The sequence below is a fragment of the Euleptes europaea genome, chromosome 9, assembly GCF_029931775.1.
Source record: "Euleptes europaea isolate rEulEur1 chromosome 9, rEulEur1.hap1, whole genome shotgun sequence".
Lineage (NCBI taxonomy): Eukaryota > Metazoa > Chordata > Lepidosauria > Squamata > Sphaerodactylidae > Euleptes > Euleptes europaea.
Genome location: NC_079320.1, coordinates 89305483 through 89322985, shown reverse-complemented (window position 1 = coordinate 89322985; position 17503 = coordinate 89305483). Strand labels below are relative to the sequence as shown.

The following is a 17503-nucleotide window of genomic DNA, read 5'->3' as shown; positions in this document are numbered from 1 at the left end:
GATGTTTGTGCACAGTTGGAATAATATTATGGGAAGTACTCAGTTGTGTGTTGTTATATTCTTCTAGTAATTCCTTTATTCCAGTTTAACAACTTGTGGTGTAACTGATGCCACTGAATTCCGCATTACATATCTTACATCTTTTTTCTTTTCTTTTCTTTCTTATTTTTGATCTTATTTTATAGTTTTTGTTCCTTTTTCTGTTTTTCTCACTAGCATTCATCCTGTGGCCTTGATGAATCTAATGCACAAAGAACTGTGGTTGGTATTCCTTTTTTTATTTTATGAGAATTTATTCTTAGATTGTGTGAATTTGGGGGAATCCTGTTTGCAAAATTCTTCTGAATAATAATGAAAGCCATTTAATTCTGGATTTCTGTTACTCATAACCTCCAAATCAAGATCGTCTGAACTCCTGATGGTGAATACATGGATGGCTTGTGGCAGTCTGCACCCTTGATTAATCCCTTTTGGTTCTGCATACCAATATTTTAGTATTTATCTTTGTAATCTGTGAGCTACCTTGAGCATTCTCTGGAGTGGAAAGGAGCGGTATTAGTAAATAAATGATCACTAATGCGAGATGGTTGGTTTTCAGTATTGTAACTGAAGGGCTTGAAGGTGCACTTCCTTCCCCTGTCTTTCTGGTCACTGCGGGTTCTGCATGCCTGCAGACTGGAAAACTGACGTATGGCAAAGCAGTTGGCGGGGGAAACCGTGGAAGTGAAGAGGCAGAGATCTGGGAAGCCCCAGAGTCTTCTTGGGTTGCTCAGGGTGCTCTGCAGGAACAGGGAAAACAAGAAGGGCTGCCTTTTCTCCCGAAGGAGCACAAAGCTGCCTCCTCACTGTGTTCCAACTTCCTGTCTCTCCTGAAAGTTTCTCCCACGTGCAGAACTCCCCACTACTTAGGCCGTGTCTCTGTTCTGCCATTTAAGCCTTGTTAAGGCACAGAGGCTGGACCCAGAGAGCCATGCCGTGGGCCCAACGGGGGAGTCTGGCTTGTATGCCTCCCACTGCAGTCTCCCTCCTCACCACTGTGAGCACTTGTCCCGTGGTAATCCCACAAACAGCATCCAGAGACAAAGAGTCCAAAAGAGAGCTGATTTAATGGAAAACATACAGGTATGCAGAGCTTACAGGTACATTGGCACGAATGGCAATTGGGAGCACGGGGTAGGCCTATAAGGGAAAGTATTCGTCACAACAGGTCAAGGCGGCCCCCCTTCTACTGAGGAGTCGTTCCCACAGGAGATAGCACTGGAACAGGAATTCAGCAGTTAGCAGTTTGGCCTTGAGAGATACCTGGTAGAATCAAAACTAAAACGGTCAGAGTCTGATAGGCTGCTTAGAGCTGTGGAAAACAGGCCTGACATTCTGCCCTCCTTTAGGCCCCCCCCCCATCCGCCACCGGTCCAGGCTTGTCAGGGTAGGCGGTATGGAATTGGCAGACCAAACGGGATGCAGACACGTCATGTGCACGTACCCATTCATCGTGGGTGGGACTGAAATGTTTCCAACGGATCAGGTAGTGGAGAGACCCATGACGGACGCGAGAGTCCAAGATTTTTGCAACCTCAAAATGTTCCTCCCCCCCAACCATCACTGGTACATCAGGGAGTGGTTCAGGATGCCACACGGGGGAAGGTACGTGTGGCTTTAGCAAACTGACATGAAAGACAGGATGGATTCTCCTGAGTGTTTTGGGGAGTGAAAGTTTCACAGTGACTGGGTTGATGATACGAGTAATGGGGAAGGGACCCACGTACTTGGCACTGAGTTTATTACATGGGCGTTTGGACCGTAGATTCTTGGTGGACAAATAAACCATGTCTCCCACTGAGTAGTCCTTGCCCGGTGAGAGATGCTTATCGGCTTGACTTTTGTATTTACGTTTAGCTCGCTCTAGATTACGTACCAGCCAAGGCCAGGTTGTCTGAATCGTGTGCACCCAGTCAGCAACACTTTCTCCCCCCTCCACCCCGGAGACATCGTTATGACTTATGGGACCAAAGTCTTGCCCATAAATGGCCTGAAAGGGGCTAAATCCAGTTGATTGATGCACAGCATTATTATACGCATATTCAGCAAAAGGTAACAATTCAACCCAATCATCCTGATGATAGTTAACATAACAGCGCAAGTAGCATTCCAACACAGCATTTACCCGTTCGGTTTGGCCATCGGTTTGGGGGTGGAAAGCACTTGAGAGTCCTTGGTCCACCCCCACTAATTTTAAGAAAGCTTTCCAGAATTTAGCCACATAGCTACTTCCGCGGTCGCTGATCATCTTGCGCGGAAAGGAATGTAGACGGAAGACATGTGACACAAAGAGGAGGGCCAGTTTTGGGGCGGATGGGATACCTGCGCAAGGGACCAGATGCACCTGTTTAGAGAACAGGTCTGTGATTACCCAAAGGACAGTTTTCCCCTCGCTGAGGGGGAGGTCAGTCATAAAATCCATAGCAATAACCTCCCAAGGTCTAGTGGGGGTCTCCAGCGGCTGCAACAATCCAGGAGGCTTCCCTTGGGCCCTTTTTACTGTAGCGCAGACTGGGCAACTGCGAATGAAGGAATCCACGTCAGTTCGCATGCCCGCCCACCAAAACTGCCTTCGTAACAAGTGCAATGTTTTTAGAAACCCAAAGTGTCCTGCGGTCTTGGCTCCATGGACCAGCTGTAGGACTTCTTTTTGGAGCTCTTTAGGCACGTACAGCTTAGAGTCTTTGTACCATAAGCCTCTACGTTCAGTTAGAGCGAAGGGGAAGGTTTGCTTAGAGAGTTCGGCTTGGTACGCGGAACTAAGTGAGGTTAAAAAAGAGTCTGTGAGATCCAACCCATCTGGCGGTGTGGGCTCTGTGGTGGAAGGAGGGGACGTCCCTGAAGGGGGTTGGACTGCTGGATTGTCCAAGTGACTGAGCGCCGACAGAGCTGGCGAAGGAGGTGAGGGGGTGGCGTGGTCGGGCTGACTGGCGTGGTTGGGCTTAAAGTGCCCCCCCTTGTGGGGGTTGCGGTGGGAGCTGGGTTTGCGCTCGGGTTTTGACTGCTAGAGTGGGTAGCAAACCCCTTTGAGCAGGAGTGAACAGAGACTCCGTGGGGCGTTCAACCTTGGTTGGATATTGGGGAAGTCTGGATAGAGCACGAGCCAGGACATTTTGTTTCCCCGGGACATGTTTCAATACGAAACGGAACTGAGCAAAGAAGTCTGCCTAGCGAACTTGTTTCGCGGACAGTTTCCGGGCCCCCGTGAGTGCTTCCAGGTTCTTGTGATCACTCCACACTTCAAAAGGGACTTTAGACCCCTCCAAAAATTGTCTCCACACCGTAAGGGCATGGTGGACGGCAGCCGCTTCCTTTTCCCAGATTGGCCAGTTGAGCTGAGATTGCGCGAACCTTTTAGAGAAGTAAGCGCATGGATGCAGAAGACCATCCCCCCTGCTGTAACAGTGCCCCCCATTGCTACGTCTGAGGCATCAACCTGAACTATAAACATTTGATCAGGATCGGGATGCTTCAACACTGGTTCAGAGGTAAACAGTCGTTTGAGAGTATCAAAGGCGGTTTGGCACTGGGGGGTCCAGTCGATTTTGACTGAGGGCAATGTGGCAGCGGTGCCCTTCCCCTTAGTCTTAAGGAGATCCATAATGGGGAGTGCGATTTGAGCGAAGTTGGGAATGAACCCCCTGTAGAAGTTAGTGAACCCAAGAAATTGCTGAACCTGCTTACTGGTGGAGGGTGGTTCCCAATCGGTTACTGACTGCACCTTGTCAGGATCCATGGTAAGTCCGTGGTGTGAAATTATATAGCCCAGGAAGGTTAACTGCTTTTGGTGAAATTCACATTTAGACACCTTAGCATAGAGCTGATTGTCTCTGAGGCGTTGCAATACTTTTCTCACCAAGGCAACGTGTTCGTCCATAGTTTTAGAGTAAATAAGAATATCATCCAAATAAACCACCACGCCCCTATACAACAAGTCATGAAGGATCTCATTAATGAATTGCATGAAGACCCCCAGGGCCCCTTTTAATCCAAAAGGCATCAGTAAGAATTCATACATTCCAAAGCAACTGGAAAAGGCAGTGAGAGGCACGTCGCTCTCTCGAATCCTGATTCTGTAGTAGGCTTCTACCAAGTCAAGTTTCGTAAAAATGCGCCCTTCCTTTAATTGTCCCAAGAGATCCGAGATCAGAGGGATGGGATAGGCATTGGATTGGGTGACTGCATTGAGTTTCCGAAAGTCGATGCATAAGCACAAGTCACCCGTCTTTTTGCGCACAAAGAAGGCAGGGGCTGAAGAAGGGGCGGTAGACGGCCGAATGAAACCCCTCACTAAATTCTTGTCCAAGAATTCACGTAACGCGGCACGTTCGGTGGCGCTCATGGGGTAAATCTTACTTTTGGGCAGTTTTTCATTTCCCACCACTTCAATATCACTGTCTGGCGGTGGGGGGGGGGGCAGTACATCACATTCCTGTACATCAAAAATGTCCGAAAAGTCTCGATATTCAACAGGTAGAGGAAAGGACGAGGGGGGTTCTGAGACTAAAGCCGAGGCCGACGGAAATGCAACAGCTACCTCGATTGATCGCAATTAGGATCGCAATTAGGATCGGAGAATTTTATAGTTCCACCCCCCCAGTCAATACAAGGGCTGTGCCCTTTGAGCCAGTTAATTCCCAATACCACGTCGTATCTGATAGGGGCTATGGTAAAGTCAATTTGTCCCAGTGGTGGCTGACGCCCATTGCCAACCTGCGAGTGCGACGATCCACTGGGCCCCCTTTAAAGTCACTGCCATCCATCTGGGCGAACTGGATGGGAGCTGATAGGGGCACTGACTTGGCTTTGAGCGCCTTGAAAGTGGTTTCGTTGATCAGGTAGCGGGCACACCCAGAGTCTATAAGTGCTTTAACTGGTAACTGTCATGGGCCCTGCCTTCGGAGCTGAGGACCCAGAGGACTCTGAAGCTGAAGTGGAGGAACAGGTTGCCTCTGGACCTTCAGTACCTCCATTGCAGTCAGTAGTACAGGAGCCTGAAACAACTCAGCAGGAACCACAGCTAGGCAGAGAGATGGAACAAAGGCAGACAGAAGCTACTCGTCCCCCAACTCCTGCAGTGGAAGCTGAGAATGGCAGCCCTCCAAGCTCACCTGAACCTGATAGGCGTATCAGGACTCGCCAGCGTATAGTTTTGCAGGGTAGGCGAAGGAGTGCTCGCCTGGAAAGCCTAAGCAGACAGAGTCGTTGCAGGATGAAGCCTAGCTTGGAAGTGCACTGACTGATAAAGGCAGTGCAGGCACGCTTTCACTTTGCGGAAGCAACCGTGCAATTTCCCTGCCTTCTTGCTACTGCTATGATTGATCTTTCCGGCCGCTGACTCCTGCCTGTTTTGACGATGCCTGAATACTGACCTTGGGAGATAGCAGAATCTTTGTTGCCTGCTCCGAAAGGGGCTAGATACCCCCCCGCGCGTCTGAGGACTGCGGGCACCGCCCAGCCCTTGACCTAAGCCGGCACAGCTTGCTTCCGCCACAAAAAGCAACTGCCTGGCTCCCAGCCATGATGGAGGATGAGACTGCAGCTGCTTTAACTACACTGTCATCAGAAAACCAAACGCTGAGAAGCCAATTAGCAGCCGTAACTGCTGATAACAGAGCTTTGCAAGATCAGTTCCAACAACTTCACCAGGCACATGTAGCTGTACAGCAGCAGTTGGCTGTTCTGGCAGTTGCTCCAGCGCCAGCCCTACCTGCAAGTAAATGCCCTGTGGCCTTGCCAGAGAAATTTGGAGGTAAACCAGCAGACTTTCCTTTGTTTCTGGCTCAGTGCATGCTGTTTATGAAGGTGAGACAGCGTGATTTCCCCGATGAACAAACTAAGGTGGCCTTCATTTTAAGTCTGTTAAAGGACCAGGCAGCGAAATGGGCCACGCCCCTGCTTGTAGCAGACTCTCCTGTTTTGAGTAACTGTGCTGCTTTCCTGGCACAATTTACGGCAGCCTACTCTGACCCACTGGCAAGGGCCAACCGACAGCTCCGTCGTTTGCAGCAAGGACAACAGTCTGTGGCTGCTTACATCGCTGAGTTCAGGCTTTTGGCACAGGACCTGGACTGGAATGATGGGGCTTTATGTGATCAGTACTTGGAGGGCCTGTCAGACCAAGTACTGGATGAAGTCGCCTGGGTTGAGAGACCAGCTACCCTAGACTCCCTGATGACCCTGTGCTTGCAGATTGATGGGCGCCTGGAAGATAGAAGACTCACCAGGAGTGCTGGCCAGGGCCAGGGGACAAATCTGCTGCCTTTGCAGTCTCTTCCACCCACTGTACCGACGCCCGGGCCAGCAACAGATGCTGGGGAGCCTATGCAACCAGGGGCCACCTGCCCACGGCTTACTGTGGTGGAGAAGGAGCGACGTCGCAAGGCCAATCTCTGCCTGTACTGTGGGGCCCCAGGCCACTTTGCCAATGCTTGTCCTGCAAAGCAACCCCGGCCGGGAAACTCCAACTCCCAGGTGCCACTGGGCCTAGCTGCCTGGGACGGACAACAGAAACAGATGGCCCACTCTGGGGAGGACCTCGTCATGTCTTAGTCCCTGTGCGGTTGTGTCCTTCGGGGGGTCCCTGGATCCTGACTCATGCCTTGGTGGACTCTGGGGCGTCACGCTCCTACATGCACCAGATTCCCCTGCAGAACAAGGCTGTGGCTATCACTGTGGAGGCCATTGATGGGAGGCCTCTGCGTTCTGGACTGGTTGCACAAGAAACCCGACCTTTGACCCTATGCATCCAGCATCATCAGGAAACCATACGTTTCGATATCGCACACATGCCACGATTCCCCTTGGTACTGGGAATGGACTGGCTGATGCTCCACAACCCAAGTATCAATTGGGTAGCACGGGAACTCCACTTCCAGGAACCATGTCCTCACCAAGGAACCCACTTGACGGTAGGGGTAGCTATGACCCCAGACACTTCAAGCCTCCCTGAGGTTTATAAGCCCTACCAGGACGTTTTTGACAAAAAGGGGGCAGACCAGCTCCCCCCTCATCGATCATTTGACTGTGGGATTGAATTGCAGCCTGGTGCACCGCTTCCTGTCTGTCGGCTGTATTCCCTGTCTGACCCGGAGCGAGCCGCCTTGAGAGACTTTCTGACCAAGAACCTACAGCGAGGGTTCGTTCGATCCTCATCATCCCCAACAGCAGCACCTGTTCTCTTCGTAAAGAAGAAGTGTGGGGAGCTTCGGCTGTGTAACGACTACCGCGCCCTGAACAAGATCACTATCAAGGACCGGTATCCCTTGCCCTTGATTTCTGAGCTTCTAGAACGGGTGAATGGTGCACGCGTGTTCACCAAACTCGACCTGAGGGTTGCCTACAACCTCATCCGTATCCGAGATGGGGATGAATGGAAAACCGCATTCAGCACCCGTTATGGCCACTGAGTACCTGGTGATGCCTTTTGGCCTTTGTAATGCTCCTGCGGTGTTTCAGCGTTTTATCCATGAGGTGTTCCGGGATCTCCTAGACCAGTTCGTGGTTGTCTACTTGGATGACATCCTCATTTACTCACGGAACTTGGCCCAACATGTCACCCATGTTCAGATTGTTTTGCAATGTCTGCGTGAACATCGGCTATATGCCAAGCTTGAAAAATGTGCATTCCACCAGACCATTATTGACTTCCTAAGACATCGCATCTCCCCTCAGGGCATTCAGATGGATCCTACCAAAGTGGATACCGTAGTGCAGTGGCAGCCGCCTCGAAACCGTAAGGACCTCCAACGGTTCCTCGGCTTTGCGAATTCGTCAGTTCGTGAAGAATTATGCAGCCTTCGCAGAGCCACTGACTAGGTTGTTACGGCCGCGGGAGCCATTCTGCTGGGATGCAACAGCACAACAAGCATTCCAGGCCCTGAAAGCACGTTTCCTCGTGGACCCTATCCTGCAACATCCCAACCCTGATTTGCCATTTATAGTAGAAACTGATGCCTCCAGTACTGCTGTGGGTGCTGTGCTCTCCCAGCGGGTACAGCCTACCCAGCCGCTCCAACCATGTGCCTTTTATTCCCGCCAACTGACTCCTGCAGAACGGAATTACACCATCTGGAAGAGGGAACTCCTGGCGATCAAAGTTGCTTTCGAAGTCTGGCGCCATCACCTTGAAGGGGCCCGGCACCCAATCCAAGTCTGGACAGACCATAGGAACCTGGAACATTTGCAAACAGCACGTCGGCTGAATCAGCGGCAGATCCGGTGGTCACTGTTCTTCTCCCGGTTCAATTTCACGATTACATACATTCCAAGTACGCAGAACCGTCGGGCAGATGCTTTGTCCCAGAAACCGGAATACTGCACCCCTGCAGAATCGGAACCCCCTTTGGCAACGGTGTTGCCACCGACTGTATTTGCCGTGGGGACACAGCAGCCCTCGCTACAGGCGCGTATTCAGCAGCAACAACTTCTCGATCCCTGGGCCCAGAATCAGAGGCAACTCCTGCAGAGAGATGACATGCCAGCAGGAGCCCAAATCACACTACAGCATGGGGTGCTCCTGCACCAGGGTCGGCTTTATGTACCTGCCGGTCCCCTCAGGGAGGAAATTCTCCACCTGTCCCATGACGTGGCGCCTGCCGGACACTTTGGACGGTACTGGACTCTACACCTCGCAACCCGTGAATTCTGGTGGCCCCGGATCCAAGCTGACGTAGCCCGATATGTCAGCACCTGCGATACATGCTGCCGGGCCAAGGATCGTCCAGGCAAGCCAGCAGGCTTACTGCAACCCTTACCTACTCCACCTAGGCCATGGCACACGGTGTCCCTGGATTTATTGTGGAATTGCCCAAGTCAGGTTCCTACACCTGCATACTGGTGGTGGTGGACTCCTTCACGAAAATGGCTCACTTCATTCCATGTATCGGTACCCCATCTGCTCGTGAGACCGCCCAACTGTATCTACACCATGTATTCCGGCTCCGTGGCCTTCCTGAGTGCATAGTGTCGGATCGTGGTACGCAATTCACCTCCCGATTCTGGCGGACTCTGCACTCCCTTCTAGGTACGAATCTGCACTTTTCCTCAGCCCACCACCCACAAACGGATAGGCAGACGGAACGAGTGAATGGCATTTTGGAACAATACCTCCGGTGTTACAGTAGCCATCGGCAAGACAACTGGGCAACCTTATTGCCCCTTGCTGAATTTGCATACAACAATGCAATACATTCCTCAACCCGGCAGATGCCCTTCCAGGCCAACTATGGCTACCATCCACGTCACTTACCCTCGATTCTGCCTTCTTCGTCAGTGCCCACAGCGGATGCCCTTGTGCAGGAATTGACAGCCCAACGCACCCTCCTATGGGAGCATCTTGACGAGGCGAAAGCCTCTTACAAGGCCAAAGCAGATTTGAAACGACAGCCAGGGGAGGAGCTGCAGGTCGGTGACCTGGTTTGGCTATCCACACGCCACCTCCGCAGCACACGGCCATCTCGGAAGCTGGATGCCCGATACATCGGTCCCTTTCCCATACAGGCCCAAATCAATCCCGTGGCTTTTCGATTAGACCTACCGCCAACGCTTCGAATTCATCCGGTGTTCCACCGTTCCCTACTTGCACGGGCCCCTCCACCAGACCCACTCCACTCAACTGCCGATGCCCCGCCTCCAGTTTGGGTTGATGACCATGAAGAATATGAAGTCGCTCAGATCCTTGATTCTCGGAGACGCCGGGGTCGTCTGTAGTATCTCATAGATTGGAAGGGGTACGGACCAGATGACTGCTCCTGGGAACTTGCTGCGCAGGTTCACGCCCCTGTGTTAACCCGTGCCTTTCACATGGCCTACCCTCAGAAGCCGGCGCCCGGATCTCCGGGTGGGGGCCCTGGAGGGGGGGATGGTGTCATGGGCCCTGCCTTCGGAGCTGAGGACCCAGAGGACTCTGAAGCTGAAGTGGAGGAACAGGTTGCCTCTGGGCCTTCAGTACCTCCATTGCAGTCAGTAGTACAGGAGCCTGAAACAACTCAGCAGGAACCACAGCTAGGCAGAGAGATGGAACAAAGGCAGACAGAATCTACTCGTCCCCCAACTCCTGCAGTGGAAGCTGAGAATGGCAGCCCTCCAAGCTCACCTGAACCTGATAGGCATATCAGGACTCGCCAGCGTATAGTTTTGCAGGGTAGGCGAAGGAGTGCTCGCCTGGAAAGCCTAAGCAGACAGATAACTGGTGCTGAGTCGTTGCAGGATGAAGCCTAGCTTGGAAGTGCACTGACTGATAAAGGCAGTGCAGGCACGCTTTCACTTTGCGGAAGCAACCGTGCAATTTCCCTGCCTTCTTGCTACTGCTATGATTGATCTTTCCGGCCATTGACTCCTGCCTGTTTTGACGACGCCTCTGAATACTGACCTTGGGAGATAGCAGAATCTTTGTTGCCTGCTCCGAAAGGGGCTAGATACCCCCCCGCACGTCTGAGGACTGCGGGCACCGCCCAGCCCTTGACCTACGCCGGCACAATAACTGGGGGCCCCCTTTATGGCGTTGTAACACTACGTCCACATAAACAGTCTCTTCGACCTCACTCACCTTCACCGGAGCATTGGGTTTTGCAGGAATAGCTGCGAGGGTCAGTGGTGTCGCTCCACTCACCGCAGACCCTGCCTGTTTTTTGACAGATCCAGAGGAGATTCGAGATTCAAAGCCAGGGGGTCCCAGCCTATGTCCTCATCCGAAGATGGCAAGTTGTCCCCCAGTGGGGCACTTGTAACCCGGTGGGTTCGCTGGTGCAGGATCAAGGGGCACTTCTCCGATGTGGAGAGCTGATGGCACGGTCCATCCAGGGGCAGCACTACGGTTGGCCACGGTGCCTCTTCGCTGAGGTCGCCCCCGATTCCGGGGCGATCCATCTTGCTGAGAAGGGACCAACCGGTTTGGCCGAAGTGGGCAGGCAGTGGCAAAGTGGCCCATGGTTCTGCAAACGAGACAGGCTCCCCTCTGAAACCGAGACGTGCGGTCTTGCGAGGGTAGAGTGTCTGGGTCACGTTGCATATAAGCCCAGTTCAATATGTCAGGATGTAAGGCTTCCCGGAAATAATGTATTCGGGTAGCCTCGGTCCAGTCCACTATTTTACTGGCGAGCCTTTGGAACTCATCTGTGAATTCCCGCACCGGCGTAGAGCCTTGTCGAAGTTGCAGGAGGGCTGCCTTGGCCTTTTCTCCCAGGAAAGGGTCCTCAAAGCAGCGCCGTAATGCTTGCATGAACTCATTGAGCGAGCGTATGGATCGGGCCAGAGTGTCAAACTGGAGGACCATCCAGTCAGCGGCTTTTCCAGTCAAGAGGGAGGCAGTGAAGTGCAACCGGCTGTCTTCGGTAGGGAAGTGCTGTCCCTGTTCCCACATATAACTGTCCACTTGGTGTAGGAAACATGTTAGGGCTTCGACCGAGCCGTCGTAGGTCACTCTCAACCGAGGTTGCTTCCATTGTATGGGCAGGGGGGCAGGCGGTTGCCCTGGAGGCGGCAACAACGGTGCTCCAGGGGCCGGCAACACCGGGGCTTCGGGGGCTGTCAAAGCCGGTGCGCCGGGAGCCGGTAAAACAGGGGCTCCAGGGGCTGGCAAAACCGGGGCCCCGGGGGCCGGTAAAACCGGCTGAGCTGGGCCGGTTCAGCTGGGGTAGTTGGAGCTTGTTGCAAACGTTCATTTTCTCGAAGCAATTGTTCTATTTGATCCTGCAGGTGGGACACACGATCATTCAAGTCCCGGTTTTGGCCCCACAAGAGATGCATTTCATCTCCAGCTCCCTCCGTGCATCAGGACTGGCTGACCCGAAGACCAGTAGCCCAGTGAGGTTCCTCACCATATAGGTCTTCCTCATTTGAGAAGTCCGGCTCAGTGAAGCAACCTGCACGCCGACGTGCACGTTGAGTGTCGCGATATGGACCAAAATTCGGAGAAAATGAGGGGATAAATCCAAAGTCGGTGCTGTCCTTGGGACGCGTGACTGTGAGCGTGCGGGCTCGAACGGCCGGCAAACGTTGCTCCTCTTCTTGCGCAGCCCGCGCGCGAGCCGCCGCATCCGCATCCCGCAACTGTTCCTCGGCCCGTTGTCGGTCTGTGAGCACTTGGTCGGCCTCGAGCTTGGTGGCAATCGCCATAGTGACAATCGGGAGAGCTTCGTTCTCCAAAAGCAGAAGGAGTTCAGAGGAATCTGTTAGGTCCAATAAAGGTTGAACCGGAACTGCAAGAGCAGCAGCGTCTGCTCCAAACTCAGGGGTTAAAAGTTTCGTAAGGTCAGCCACCATGGCTGTAGTCGAGGTCAGCCCCAGGAACAGTAAGGCTGTTCGGGCCGCTACATCCCGTGCTTCTTTCAAGCACAAGTTGGGATCAGGAGCGGTTGGGGCCCGAGTCTCCTCCGCCCATGATCCCGCCATGGATCGGGGCGGAACGGGGTGGTTTGGGGCTGCTACCGGTTCTTGTTGTCCTTCACGTATAGTTAACCCCGCTAGCAAGCGGGTCAAAGTCACTAAATCCTCCTGCGCCAGTCGAACTTCCTCAACCAATCTGTCCAGTATGCGGAGTTCGTGCTGGGCACTTTGATCTGCGCCGGGATCCGTCCAGGGGATCGTGTCAGCTAGACGATGCCACTGAGCTCGAAGGAGTGCAATCAGGCGATTGATCTCCGCATCCGTCCGCAGCGCCTCAGCAAGAATGTCATCTAGCAAAGAAGGATCATCGGGGTACTCCAACGGATCCAACGGAAGGTACCAAGGTTCAGGACCCTCCAGGGTTTCGGCCAGAAACCCTCTTCCCGGGGAGCATCGCTTCTGCTCCCACCCGGGGCGTAGGCGAACCCTCTGGGGCTCCAGCCACAGGTAATTCACTTGGAGAGCACATCCCCTGCTCCAATCTGAGGACCCGGCGAATCCTCCAGGGCTCCAGCCAGGCAGGGAAAAATAGAGAAGTGATTCATGCCAAAATGTGAGCACAAAGAGAGCTGATTTAATGGAAAACATACAGGTATGCAGAGCTTACAGGTACATTGGCACGAATGGCAATTGGGAGCACAGGGTAGGCCTATAAGGGAAAGTATTAGTCACAACAGGTCAAGGCGGCCCCCCTTCTACTGAGAAGCCGTTCCCACGGGAGATAGCACTGGAACAGGAATTCAGCAGTTAGCAGTTTGGCCTTGAGAGATACCTGGTAGAATCGAAACTAAAACGGTCAGAGTCTGACAGGCTGCTTAGAGCTGTGGAAAACAGGCCTGACATTCTGCCCTCCTTTAGCCCCCCCCCATCCGCCACCGGTCCAGGCTTGTCAGGGTAGGCGGTATGGAATTGGCAGACCAAACGGGGTGCAGACACGTCATGTGCACGTACCCATTCATCGTGGGTGGGACCGAAATGTTTCCAACGGATCAGGTAGTGGAGAGACCCATGACGGACGCGAGAGTCCAAGATTTTTGCAACCTCAAAATGTTCCTCCCCCCCAACCATCACTGGTACATCAGGGAGTGGTTCAGGATGCCACACGGGGGAAGGTACGTGTGGCTTTAGCAAACTGACATGAAAGACAGGATGGATTCTCCTGAGTGTTTTGGGGAGTGAAAGTTTCACAGTGACTGGGTTGATGATACGAGTAATGGGGAAGGGACCCACGTACTTGGCACTGAGTTTATTACATGGGCGGTTGGACCGTAGATTCTTAGTGGACAAATAAACCATGTCTCCCACTGAGTAGTCCTTGCCCGGTGAGCGATGCTTATCGAAACTAAAACGGTCAGAGTCTGACAGGCTGCTTAGAGCTGTGGAAAACAGGCCTGACAACCACCATGCCACACGGCAAACTATTTTGGGAAGAGAGAGGGCTTTCCAAAGGGGACTTTGGATGATGTGGCATGGGGAGGAGGAGGAAGCTACCACTGAAAGAAAGAAGTCAAAATATCCCCACTGACATGGCAAGCCATTCCTTCAGCACCTTGCTGTGGAGTTTTTCTGACTTCTGCACAACTGGTCCGTCTTGCCTTAAATGTTTGGCAGTTTTTTACCAGGGATTGGCTGAGTGCAAGCATCTGAGTCCCCATTGGCGCGTCTGCATCTGCTCCTTCCTAATTCCTACTGTCCATTGTCTTTTGGGCCGTTTTCACTTGGTTCCGCCAGTGGCTGGCCAAAGGCTGTGTGGTAAAAGGAGTGGTGAGCCCAGACAGCTGTTTGGACTTGCATTTTAGAAATGTGGTTGGGCTCTCTGGAGTTTTTCCCCATCAGCACAAGGGCTAGATAAATGGTTCTGAACCTTTTTTTTGTATGGTGACCCACAAATCCAAATTTACTTTGTACGGTGACCCATCCAGGGCAGGCCCACGTTTTTGGGTGCCTGAGGCAGACTGTGACCTTGGCACCCATGTATTCCAGCATTCCATTTCCTATAGTGCCCAACCAGATGTTTTTGAGAAACCATGCAAGTTTGAGAAAACATGCAAGTTAAGACCTTTACCTTGTTTGTGAACAACCCAATTTTATGGCTTTCTTCATCCACACAGCCTGTTAGAGTTAGCTGTGAAAGATTATGTATCATTATGAGATATACTGATGAACACAATGATTAAATCTTCCATTTAAATTAGAGGGGCAATAGAGGTTTATCATTGTTGTATTTATGTTTAATTAAAGTAAATCTCGCTTTGATAGGAATTACTCATTTGAATTTAAGAACAGCACTTAAGAACTTTTTCTCAGGAGTAATTCTTATTGTTTGCATAAATGGGCACTTTTACTATCTTTAATATTTTCTCTGTTCTGTAGGGTACAAAAAGAGCCTTTGGAGTGAACTGATGAATTCGTGTGCAAATTCCAAAACTGTTTGAGCAGCTTTAAGTCATCCAGTAGATGCGGTTCACTTTCATATGTCAAACTCTGAGATCTTGGGATCACCACAGCAATTTTTAAAGCTATAGCTGTCAATCAGAACAATTTGATAATTTGGTACAAACCAGAGCTCCATAAACCAAAAGATTACTTTTTAAAGACAATGAAATTAAAGGCGGAGAGACCCCGGGGACAATTATTGACAACAGTCTGAATTCTGTCTACCTTTGCGGGTATGACTGTGTAATCAGCAGCCTTTTAATGCCCAGTTTCATGTAAAAACCCTTGGATGTGGAACTTACAATGCGGATGAGGAACGCTATTGTAGATGGACAAGTCACGGCAACAGTGGAATCAAAGAATTAATTAAAATCCTGATTGAGGAAAATCTCATCAACCTCCGAGGATCTGTGCCGAAAGGGAGAAATGATAGAATCATAGAGTTGGAAGGGACCACCAGGGCCATCAATGATGTAAGTGTAAGGAGAGAATTGTCAGGTGGACGTGGAAACCCTGGCGCCACACCTGGCCTCTTGCACGTAAAGAAAAGAAGCAGCAACCATGTGGGAAATGAAAGAAGAGGAACGAAACTCTCTTGATCTCAGACATGAAACTGTACCTAGGAAGAGATTTATTGGCAGTGTTGCTTATTGATGCTACAAAATGCCACAGTGAAAAGGAATCAGTTAAAAGACATTTTAACTTATAATGCAGTTTAGATACAGTAAATATGAGAATTCAATCAATGGCGATTGAAGGAAACATTTCAAGAAGCTTGGCCTGGAGAGAGCGGCCTGTAAATCCAATAAATAATTAAATAAAGGTTTTAACATTCAGAAAATTAATGCTACAACAGGGGAGAAAATTCCATGATCTCTCTACATTTATGGAGTTGTTAGTGTTAGTATTGGCTGATAAGTGCAAATTATTTAAAAATTGAGGATATAAATTAAAATATGAAGAGGGATAATGTTTGACATAGAAGATTTTTTCAGCTTTAGCTATAGCAGGAAAAGCACAGGTACAAAAATTTATGTGGGCTTCTCTTCTTGGGAATTTTTACTCAGCAGAAGATGATGTCAGGTTGGCCAGAGAGGTGACAGTATGAGGTAGCCGGGCATTGTGCTCCCTGGATGAATTAAACATTTAAATATCTGCTTAATTATGGCAACATGAAAGGAATGGGTGAAGAAGCACAGATGTTGTTGATGGAAAAGTAGTAATCCAGGAAAAACATAAAGAAGCCCATGCACATTATTGTTTGTATAATATAAGACCAACAGAAAAGTATTCAGCAGTTACTCTGATTTGCTAAATTAGCTATCTAGGATTCCAAAATTGTTAACTTCATGTTAGCGTTGACCGTGTGTGTGTGTGTGTGTGTGTGTGGAATCATTTTTGGAAGGAATTGAGACCGTGTTGATGGCAGTGTGGAATCAGTGTGGAAACTCTGAGGTACTCATGACTGACATAGCAAATGAAGGATTGGCCCACTGTATTTTTTTTTTAAGGAAAATGTAATTTTACAGGCAATGTGGATATAGTCTGATGGTAGATGTATGAAGGAATGTTTTAGCCACCAAAGACCTGTAAGAAGAAATCTGAAAAACTTGCTCATTTGGAATGGTTGTGTGTGTGTGTGCATGCTCAGAAGACTGTTTTAGCAACAAATGAAACACCGGATAAGCCTCAAGGTTTCATTTTGGACCTCAAAGATGAACCTAAAGCACATGGATAGTGTGGCTTTTGAGTAACAATCCAAAAATCAGCACTCTACGTGAAAAGGCCTTGTTCTGTCTGGAAATCAAGAACACAGTGGAGCAGGTTAGTTTCCTTACTTTTTGACCTACTTATATATAACATGGGAACAAAGTGATTTCTAGATTAAATGCAGATAATCTTGGAGACTGCAAATAGGTGCTGGAGGGAGGAAATGAATTGGAAATCTCAGTCCCCAAAAACTTTCCCTTCCAGGATTCATTAAGCTCCTGGGGGTTTATTCAGGCCGCCCCACTTTTTTCTTTTAAGTCACAGGTGGATGCTCTCAACATTCTGCCTCTTCCAGAGCATTTTTAACACTAATCAGGTCATTTTGGTGGTGGTGGTGTGGGGATCTTTCAGTTAATATTTTTCAGTATGCCTAGGACATCCCTTGGTTATGTAGCAACTCCCTCTTTGTTATCATAATGGGGTTAACCACTTATCTATTAGATATATGCCTTTTTCAGGCATTATGTTTGACTGCATTTGTATGTGTGATCACCACTTTGTATGAAAGGGGCAATGTTTGTATTTTCAGTCTCAAGTTAGGGTTGCCAACCTCCAGGTGGTGGTGGGAGATCTCCCACTATTACAACTGATCTCCCGGAGAAAACGGCCACTTTGGGAGGGTGGGCTTTATGGCATTCTACCCCACTGAAGTACCTCCTCTCCGCAAATCCCACCTTCTTCAGGCTCCGCCCCCCAAATCTCCAGGTATTTCCCAACCCAGAGTTGGCAACCCTAGTCTTAGTACCTGTGCCCCAGAACCCTAGTTTTGAAACATATGTTCCAAATATGGAACGTACATGTGTTGCCCCTTTCAGACAAAATGGGGAGTGCGTGTACTGAGAGGTTTGGCTGTAGTGCATTCTCCCCACGC

At 50.4% G+C, this 17503-nt stretch overlaps 1 protein-coding gene across 6 annotated transcripts in view; it reads left to right on the top strand.

Annotated features, from left to right (window-relative positions):
* Positions 1-14945, top strand: part of JAKMIP1 (janus kinase and microtubule interacting protein 1) — a 93443-nt gene extending 78498 nt beyond the window's left edge. For 4 of the 6 annotated variants that reach the window (XM_056855993.1, XM_056855992.1, XM_056855990.1 and 1 more), the window contains 2 exons: positions 217-261; positions 14800-14945. In XM_056855993.1, coding sequence (XP_056711971.1) covers positions 217-261; positions 14800-14829 — 75 coding nt within the window. In that variant the 3' untranslated portion in view covers positions 14830-14945. Of the gene's footprint in view, positions 1-185; positions 262-14799 lie in introns of all 6 variants that reach the window. The other 2 variants (XM_056855989.1, XM_056855991.1) reach the window with 2 other exon arrangements.
* Positions 14946-17503: the final 2558 nt, after the last annotated feature.